Source organism: Clarias gariepinus, chromosome 1, assembly GCF_024256425.1.
Source record: "Clarias gariepinus isolate MV-2021 ecotype Netherlands chromosome 1, CGAR_prim_01v2, whole genome shotgun sequence".
Taxonomy (NCBI): Eukaryota; Metazoa; Chordata; class Actinopteri; order Siluriformes; family Clariidae; genus Clarias; species Clarias gariepinus.
Window position 1 is genome coordinate 31,253,095 of NC_071100.1, and position 10,042 is coordinate 31,263,136.

Genomic DNA, 10,042 nt, shown 5'->3' on the forward strand with positions numbered 1-10,042 from the left:
GAGATGTCAGGGCATCCTCAGTTCCAGAGTTATAAGCCTGGAGAAATGGGCGGGTTGTTGCAGGAAGGGCATTCAGTGTAAAAACTATGGCAGTAACTTGAGGGTTGAATGAGCCGATTTTATGCCCCTGAGAAGTGGAAGAAGCCCAAGCGGGAATATATATTCATTATATGATATTTATGCCAATTACACAAATAAACTACACAAATCAATTACACAAATTACAAAAATAAAACATCTCTTGCTAAAAAGATAGACTTGTGCGATAGACTTATTATTCCTAGACTTATGCATTCTTAAACATCGAGGATGTAAATAGAGACCAAACACAAGAAAAGGTACTTTCCAAAAATGACTAACCACTTCAAAAATATTCCAGCTTTTTTTTTTATCAAGCTCATTTCTATCCACTATATGCAAGACGTTTCTTTGTACTAACAAAGAATGAGTTGAAACTAAATTTTAGAAGTTTTTGAAATCAGTTGATAAATGTTTTAAACATACAGCTGTATAATGCAAATTTACAACTACAAATATTATAGTCTACAACTAAACGTCTTACCAAATCTGTCCTAACAGAACATAACTTTCCAATATTGGAGCAATACAGTAAAAAAAAGGTGGTTAGTTACATTTCCCCCCTGAGTTTCATCATTTTTCACTTCTGTGTTCATGCAACAGTGCAGACGCACAACTTCTTTATCTGTAAAAAGAATTATACAAATCCAAATGCCTGTTTTAAATAGTAAAAAAATAAACAATATTACCTTTTACCAAAAAAGAAAGAATAGCTTAAAAATAACTACTTTAAAAAAGGTATATGTTGAGACCACTCGAACTCCACACACTATCTGCAAGCTCCATTTGGTCCGTGGGAAGGTGCACGCCACACATGCAATTAACCACACACACACACACACAGTCAAATAATACTCTGCAGAGAAAAGATGAAGGTAAGGGAAAAAAGTAAGAAGGTAGATAAATGAAGTAGACAAGATTGATTTTGTAATTACAGCATGAATTATTTAAGTTTGTGTAGAAAAAAAGGGTAGGGAAAGTAGCAAGAGAGCCTGACTCAGGGACCAGGAGGAGCAGCAGGAGGGTTAATTATACTGTTCAAAAGCTCTTTGTCGCCCTCAAGAGAAACAGTCTACATGACATCAGTTCATCGGAGACACCATCACTGTTCTTACATCTAACACGGAACCTTGCTATGACAGAAAGGCAATGGAAATACATAAACCAATGTCTGCAGGGTGTCAAATGGTGAAAAGAAAACAAGAACAATGGATGGATTCACGCAGATTCTTTGTTAGGGTCTGAGAATCTGAAACGAAAAAACAACAACGCCTCATAATTATTTTCTCAATGTAGTAATTTCTATTAATTATCGTGATCGCATGAAAGCTGCCAGATACTGTATAGGGAAGACAAATAAAGAAAGACACCCCATTGTTTCAAAGATGCCAAGGGCGCAGTGTTATACAAAGTGACCTATCACATGTAATCAGGTATTTAAGCATTTATTTTGGGTGATTTGAGTTATGCATATTGTCGGATTGCTGGTTTCATACTGATTTCCCTAATTTTATTTTGATTCTGTAAAGCTGCTTTGCGACAATGACCATTGTAAAAAGCGCTATATTCATGAAATTTAATTAATTTGAATTGAAGGGGGATAGCTTAGTGGTGAGCACTGTCGCTTTGCACCTCCAGAGTCCTGGTTTGATTTCTCCGGGTGCTCCAGTTTCCTCCTACAGTCAAAAGACATGCAGATTACAGTAGGTTAATTTACATTCCCAACTTACCCGCAGTGTGTGTGTGTGTGCCCTGTGATGTACCCTGCCCTAAGTCTCCTGGGATAGGCTCCAGGCTCCCCCTCGATCCTGTATATACAGGATAAAGCAGGATAGACGATGAGTAAGTGAGTGAATACATTTTTTTAGGATCTCCATTGTGATAGCAAGATTATTACTCTACATGTCCAGGTGCTGAGATTTGGCCAGTGAGGCTTGTTTACGAGGAGGGCCTCAGAAAAAAAAATCCTATTAAAAAAAAAAAAATTCTGTCTAAAAAGCTATTTTTAGAGTATTTTAATGAATGACTCTGTGTGATGTAGTAGGGAGAGGGAACTTTTAGCATCATTTTCACACCCTGGATTTCCCCTGCTATCCCCAAAAATAATTTCATCAGCAGTGTAGCAAAAATTTGTTTTTCTATCACACCTGGAGTAACAGCCAGGATATTAAAATGCATCAAAACAGTCTTTAGGGTTTTGTGTCAAACGTTCTGGAAGATATTTATCATCCAATTTTTATTTGTATATATGTAGAAGTATAGATACTAGGGTTTAAAAAGACTTCCTTAGAAGTTGAAGGATCAATTCAAGCTTTTTACTCAAGTAAAAGTGTAAAAGTACTGGTTTCAAAACTACTTAAAGGATATAAGTAAAAGTAACGTGAGGGGGGAAAAAGCATTAAGAATAAAAGCTAAGGCTGTGCCACGGGCCTATATACAGCACTAACACCTCATTAAAACAGAAAAGAAAAATGTGTTGTTGTTTTTTTGTTGTATTTTTTAACGGCCATAGTGATTTGGGATACTGTATATGGCAATTAAAAAAGAATGCATTTTAGTACAATGCAAATACATTAAAGAACCATATATGTGTTCCTCGCTGGTGCTTGGTTGTGACATTTTGCTCAAATCTTGAGTCTCTATCACGGACATCTTCGTCTACTTATCACAACCTTATCAACCGAAAATGCTATTTTATTCAAACGTCCTAGCTGGACGTGACGTGTGTGACGTGCCGTCATGTGCAGTTGCGATGGATCGCGTACCAACCAATAGGGTGTCGGAATGGTATGTTTATACTTCTCATCCAACCACAATCAAATTCGCTCCATCCGAGTGGCGCAGTTTATCCGGATGTTTTTGTTTGTTTGTTTGTTTTTGAATGACAAGCTGAAATAAAATAGGAGTAACGAGGCTATTTTTAAAATGTAAGGAGTAGAAAGTACAGATAATTGCGTGAAAATGTAAGGAGTAGAAATAAAAAGTCGGCTGAAAAATAATTACTCCAGTAAAGTATAGATACCCCAAATTTCTACTTAAGTAAGGTAAATAAGTATTTGTACTTTGTTACTTGACACCTCTGTATGTAAATAAACACCAGTGGAATGTCACCTTAAAATAAGGTTTAAACAATCTTGATTAAGGACGATTTTTTAGTAAAACTGAAGAAATAGAAAATATCACAGCTGAGAGCAGATATTTAAAAAAATCGTACTTTCTGTCTGTTCCATTCCTCAGCTTGCCTACTGTGTGGTGCAGTTCATGGAGAAAGATGCCACTGTTACAGAATATGTAAGTCACTACAACAGAGCCAATGCACATTTCATTTTTGGCTATTTGTACCATTAACTGAGATCTGTGTGTTATATATCTTTTTAGATCATCAGAGGCTTGCTGAAATATTGGCCCAAAACTTGCACTCAGAAAGAGGTGAGAAAGCTAATTCCTGGAAGGATGTAATTGTTTTGGCCCTGGACATTATGATAGACAATGTCTGTCCAATTCTGGACTGGTTGTAGGTGATGTTCCTGGGGGAGATCGAGGAAATTCTGGATGTGATCGAGCCGTCACAGTTTATCCGTGTGCAGGAGCCACTTTTTAAGCAGATCGCCAACTGCATCTCCAGCCCCCACTTCCAGGTCTGAGCCTTGTACGATCCTCCTGCTCATGATCAGAATTATTTACAAACTACCAGGCATTACGTACATTTTGCTGGGAGCTAGCTGGGGCAATCCATTCTGTATTCTGTCGCAGTCTGAGCTAAGAGCTGGTAAAGTTGAAGTGTTACTAGTGTTCTTGTTCTGAACACTGCTTTTGTGTGTGTCAGGTTGCAGAGCGGGCTCTGTATTTCTGGAATAATGAGTATATTCTGAGTCTGATCGAGGAGAACTGTCAGGTCATCCTGCCTCTGGTCTTTGGCACGCTTTACCGAGTCTCCAAAGAGCACTGGAACCAGTAAGTAGCACAAACAGTAACCTTGACTTTAAGCAGGAACATTTTTAGAAACCCTATGTTTGGCATTTAGTAGATGGAATAATATTTCTAGTAATTAGTGGGGACTACAGATCATATACAATGCCATGGTGCTTAAAATACAAAATCTTTTAGCAGTACACTGAATATGAAAACTGCTGATTATGTGGCTTTGCCAGAATGGAAAGTTCCAGGTTCTGCTGCTGTGACATGCACTTTTCTTTCTTTTTTATTTAAATATGTTTTATAACCATTAAACACTTGACTTGTGATCTTTTTCTAAATTTTCTGGGTGCAGTTAGCTCAGAGAGTGTGTGCATGCCACCCTGAGATTCCTTCTTATTGCTCGCTGCTGGCTCACTAGAAATACAAACAAAATATAGTGTGCATTTAGCATAATCATGTTCCATGACATATGTCATATGGTCTTTGACTGATTCGCCCAATAAATATTCATTAGCATGTATATATTCATCTTTCGGCAGGGTGGTTTAGTGGTTAGCACTGTCACCTTGTACGGCTTTGCATGGAGTTTGCATGTTTTCTCCATGCTTGGTGAGTTTCCTCTGGGTACTCTGGTTTCCTCCCATAGTCCAAAGACATGCAGATTAGGCTAATTGGCGTTCCCAAATCGGCCATTTTGTGTGATCGACAATCGAGTGTCAGGCTGGCAACTCTACCCCTAAAGTAACTGGCACAGATATGACGGATATATCTCCAAGGGATGTGCCGAATGGCATAAAGAAAATATTTATTTACCCTAGACCTTTTTAGATTGGATTAGATTTAAATTGGGTAGATGGAATAATGTAATTATTACTGGTTTATCTCTGGGTTTTGAGTCCTGTCTGAATCTGTCATGTCAATTAAGGACCTGAAGAAATAACCACAGGTCATATTCACCCTGTCCTAATAGACATTACAATACATCAACTGATCCTTAATTCACTGATCAATGACTGATCAAAAACAGTAATTTATGCCATTTGTCTAGGGTCATTATAGAGAGCTATACTTGATGTTTTTTCTTCTCTTCATCAGAACTATCGTGTCACTTATCTACAACGTCTTGAAGACCTTTATGGAGATGAACAGTAAACTATTTGATGACCTTACAGCCTCATACAAGGTGGAGAAACAGAAGTAAGTTTGCAGAGATTCCTACTATGGTAGCATGTGTCACTGTAACTTTCACACATTCTTCTCCTTCATTATTGACCTTCTTTACTTTATCCCGTCTTCAGAGAGCTAAAGAGGGAGAAGGAGCGTGCCGAGCTGTGGAAGGGGCTGGAGGAGCAGCAGGAGCGCAGGCTGCAGAGTCTGGGCGAAGCAAGTCGCAACCAAAGGAACCTGCAAGAGCGAGAGAACCTCTGCAAGAACGAGCCGGAGAGCAGCGCTGCCAATGCCACCTAGAACACACACACACACACACACACACACACACATACTTACACACACACACACACACACATTCATGCACACACACAGACAAATGCACAAGCCAATATGTACAAACATTAAGAACATAACACACACACTTTGTTTTACTGACAGTTTTTACTCTGAAACCTATCATCACCTCTTAAAACATAAACACAAACACTCCTGCACACTACATATAAATACACACACACACTCACACACACACTCACACACACACACACACACAGATCATACCGACAACATTGCTGGAACAATCAGACAGAACAAACCAACAGCCGGTTGTCTATATGTAGATATACAAGCCACTCTCACACTCACATACATTAAAGTGAGATGTAAATGATGCAGAAAGAAAAGACAAGTACCTCTCACTCTTCATGTCTTTTATTCGTTTCCTCTGTCTCTATACATATCTTACGCTTCTTACGCAATCTATCGCTTTCATCGCTTCCCTTCTGTTTCTCTCTTCCTATTACTGACACTAATGTATACATGCATACACATACTGATACACACATGCAGCACAAACAAGATACACGATACATGCATGGACATAGGTATGGGGTGCAGTTACATGAATGCAAACACTCACACACACACACACACACACACACACACAGAGTCATCGGTTAAACTCTGGAACGGGTCTAATATCGCTCGGGAACGCTCTCAATCCCGGCATCATGTCCACCATTGGACTCACACACTCTCCCAAAAGATGAAGCAACATGCTGATGATGATTATGAAGAATTATGATGAAGATAACTCTGTAAAAGTTATGGTTATAATGTTCTTATTACAGCTTATTCTATAAGTAACACTTCTATTGCTACTTCGACTGATGTTTTTATATATATACATATATAAATATATAAAAATATAATATCTATGTCCAATTATAGTGTTGGTGGGGGTATTTTAGTGTAGCACCTCTTAAACATGACAAAAGTATGCTGCTAGACTAAACTTGTTCTGATGTGAAGAGAAAAACATTACACTAGTCCGTTCTTTCTTCTGGGATTTCTTTAAAAGAAATGGGGAAAAAAAAACATCCGAAATGTATTACTTTAGCAATATTCTCATCTACTCTGAATGTGTGTCAGCAGTTTTCTTTGGGATCCATACCGCCTATTTCACTACACATAGTTTTAAAGATGGGGGTCGATATTTTGTTGATTGTTTTGTTTATTTTTATTTTTGTATAATGGTTTGGCTGTTGATATTTATTAATATTTATTTCATATTGTGACCATCTTGGAGCAAAAAGTCTCATGGACAGGACTGGAAGTGACTGTATGCTTAAGCGTACTAAGGACTGAGATGGATTGTTAATGTTTCTCATGTTGGATGTTGGTTCTATACCAGCATATTCCAGAACTTTCCTCTGAAAAAAAGAAGAAGAAAAAAAACAACAAAAAACAAAAAACAAAACAAGAAAGGTGTAGAAAAATCATCGCTCATTTTGTTATTGATTTTGTAAAAGGTGCAGTTCATTTCATCCATACTTCCTCCGAAGAGAAGGGTTAGATGTGAGAGAGTCAGTCAGGGACTCAGTAGAATAGCGAGAAGGCGACACGTGAGCTCGAACTGTAAGCATAAGTAGCATCACTTCAGCTAGAATTGCACTGTCCTCTTGGTCGATGTTTTGTGTTTAAATATAGCAATGTATTTTTGGGGGACCAACGGCTTTGGGATATGAATGTATAAAAGATGGGCTATAAACATGAAAATGCCTGTTGAAGTGCTTCACGTGGAGAAATGAGTGTTTGTTATTCGCGAAACGCACAAACAGAACAGAAAGAAAGAAAAAAAACAACAACATGGCGGCCTCATTTTATTACCAATTCTGGTGTCAGGAAACATTGGTGAACAGTTTGCTCACTTAACAAGACACCAATTTTACTTTTCTGTCTATTTACACACAACAAAATTCATTATATTTGCTGCATATTTCTCAACAAAGCGTTGACATAAAAAGAGAAAATGCAATTGCTTTTAGCGACCAAAAGAGGGCGGTATTTCCTACTCTAATGTGCTTTCTGTCTATTTAGAGAGGAAATACTGTACCACATCCACTGTAGACTGTCTATAATGTCTATCCTGTATACAAGAAAACAAACTGACAGACATGTTTGCTATTCATGTGCTAAAGAGGAAGACCAGCAATGTCCAAGCTCTGCTTATGTGCCTCAAAAGTTATGTGGGCACAGTTGCGAAATCTGACAAAATTCATCAAAAGATCATTCTCTGATCTAAAATGCAAGCTTAGAAACAGATGTGGAGAAGGAAGCCCTCTCAGATCTTTGCTGTTATCCATATCACCATAACAGAGCCATAATTATTAACAAACTCATGGTCAAAAGGAGGATTCTCAATTAAGTTCATCAGTAGACTCTTGGTTGTCACTTTTGTGATAACATCACTCAGCGCTGCAATAAGTCAGTAGGTTCATGTGTTCTATACAGATGTGTTTAAGAAATAAAAGTTTAAACATTATCAAGCATAAATGTTAAAGATTTCTCTTTACAATGCAGGCCATTTATCATTTCTGTACAGAGGTGCTGTTTCTCTTATGTTCAAAATAACCCCAAAAATGTTAACCCTAATTCAGAAATGTAGCCTGTTTACAAAATGTGCATCTTTGTTTTCTACAGTTGCTGGTTCATTGAATATATCAGCTACTATTGTGCATTTCTTCTTGCAGTCTCCTCTACTGGCTCAACCACTGGCTCGGCTTTACTGACCCCCAGGTCACCCGAGCTCCAGTGGAAGGTTATAAACAAAGTAAAAAGATAACAAGCCATACATAAGCTAATGTAAACCCTTATGTTAGTTATTATGTATGCACTATTACTAGTTTCTTCTACTACTTCTGTTTTTAGTATGTCTGTTGCTTTATATGTGTAAAAAAATGCAATTTTATGTATTTTACTGTATATTTTAAATTAACAGAATTAACAAGAAGCCCTACTTTAGTTTGTGTATATCCTGTGCAAATACTGTATGTTATGTGTAATAAGAGTTACAAATCTTTATCAGTATGTCGAACCAACATCACTTGACTGGCCACTTTCTTATAAAACTCTTGCTATAAAACACCTCATTGACTTTACATTGTGAATGATCACAAAACCAGGTATTTACTTTATTCTATATTTTATTTTGGCAAGAATTTTACTACATCCTCTCAAAAACGACTTGAAAATGGATTTACAAAATGTAAAAAAAATATTGAAGAGATTAATGCATTCAAGTTTGGCTATTTTCTTTCACATTATAGTTCCATACAAAGTTAAAGTGCACTTTTGGCATTTTTGGCACATATAAAGCAATGTCTTTCTTCTCTCTCTCTCCCCCCCCCCCCCCCCCCCCTCTCTCAGCAGTATTGTTGATGTAACACAAGCTAAACTGTTGTTACTATGGTGGCTTAGTAACGAGTCTTGTGGCACATATGACAACGGCAGGCCTGCGCTGTAAGAACCTCAAAGTTGTCATGGTGGTGGTGTTCTGGGCATTCCACACGAACTTGGACCTGAGAAAAGACAACGTCAATCGGATATCATACATACTGGTATATCATGATATGATCAGAGTTATTAATAGATATTAATGGTTGCAGATCTGTACAGTAAGCATAATGCGGAATTGTTATGAAGACAGAACACTGATTAAGTCAATAACTGGCTTCACTTGGTGTCTAGGTGGCATTTCAGTACCTTGATGGATTTACTGATGGTGCAGCAACGAGAAACTGAAGTGATGTTATGAGTGAAGTTAGATGCCAGAAGGACAGAGTAGCGAGAGGGAAATGCACTGGAGTCACAGTAACCCACACAGGCATACACCACACGGGTTCCTTGACACGTCCCCCTCTGGTCACTCCTGATAGTTAAGTTAATTGCTGAGAGAATAACAGAGGAAATGGGAAAGGGAAAATTAATAATTTGGCAGTAGAATCATCTCTTATTTTGCCAACAATCCATTGATTAATCATGATGCCCCTTGCTTGAAATATCAAGATCATACAAGATTATAATCTAGGAATTACAACCTTGTATATTGATTATAAGCATATATAACCTTGTATATTGACTATAAGCATAGGGTTTTTGGAGAATGTAGCTCAAAAACTATGGATAATTATAGAGCTCACACTTAAATGATGTCTTAAAAGAAATGTATGGTTCAGTGTGTGGTAGTGTTTGTGTATGCTCACGGTAAAGGTGGCAGCCTGGGCCTATTCCATTAGAACTCCAGCTAAATGGAGTCAACAGCACCAGAAGTACAAACGGCAGCATAAGAACAAGGCGATCAGGGGTCACACGCTGAGCCATGGGAAAACTGTCGAGCACAGGACCAAAAGTCAGAGCCAAGCATACAGCATTTATATGCTGTATAACTTAATGTAGGTAATTGATAAATTCCTTTTTATGTTAATTACATGCTGCCTAAAAAAAAGTCATCATTTGGAATTAAATAACAAATAGCTTTGATTGGATGCTTATGGCAGTGATTAGTATGTTTCAGCTGGCAACAATTCTTTTAAGC

General features: G+C 37.7%; 2 protein-coding genes across 3 annotated transcripts in view; one reads left to right on the forward strand and one right to left on the reverse strand.

The window, feature by feature from the left end:
* The window catches only part of ppp2r5b (protein phosphatase 2, regulatory subunit B', beta), a 28,703-nt gene extending 20,135 nt beyond the window's left edge, over window positions 1–8,568 (forward strand). For both annotated transcript variants that reach the window (XM_053493774.1, XM_053493782.1), the window contains 6 exons: window positions 3,316–3,369; window positions 3,457–3,507; window positions 3,597–3,716; window positions 3,905–4,032; window positions 5,092–5,193; window positions 5,295–8,568. In XM_053493774.1, coding sequence (XP_053349749.1) covers window positions 3,316–3,369; window positions 3,457–3,507; window positions 3,597–3,716; window positions 3,905–4,032; window positions 5,092–5,193; window positions 5,295–5,463 — 624 coding nt within the window. In that variant the 3' untranslated portion in view covers window positions 5,464–8,568. The remainder of the gene's footprint in view (window positions 1–3,315; window positions 3,370–3,456; window positions 3,508–3,596; window positions 3,717–3,904; window positions 4,033–5,091; window positions 5,194–5,294) is intronic.
* Window positions 8,569–8,921: 353 nt separating this feature from the next.
* Window positions 8,922–9,828, reverse strand: gpha2 (glycoprotein hormone subunit alpha 2). Its single transcript, XM_053493850.1, has 3 exons — window positions 9,711–9,828; window positions 9,211–9,395; window positions 8,922–9,026 (listed from the first exon to the last, which is right to left on the reverse strand). The coding sequence occupies exons 1-3, from the start codon at window positions 9,826–9,828 to the stop codon at window positions 8,922–8,924; spliced, it is 408 nt and encodes a 135-aa protein (XP_053349825.1).
* Window positions 9,829–10,042: the final 214 nt, after the last annotated feature.

Bases quoted from the DNA above. Each gene is read 5' to 3' on its own strand.
- gpha2 (XM_053493850.1), bottom strand. From the start codon at position 9,828: ATGGCTCAGCGTGTGACCCCTGATCGCCTTGTTCTTATGCTGCCGTTT. The intron at 9,396-9,710 runs GTGAGCATACAC...TTATTCTCTCAG, and splicing joins CCCAGGCTGCCACCTTTACC to CAATTAACTTAACTATCAGG. The intron at 9,027-9,210 runs GTACTGAAATGC...GTCTTTTCTCAG, and splicing joins CCATCAGTAAATCCATCAAG to GTCCAAGTTCGTGTGGAATG.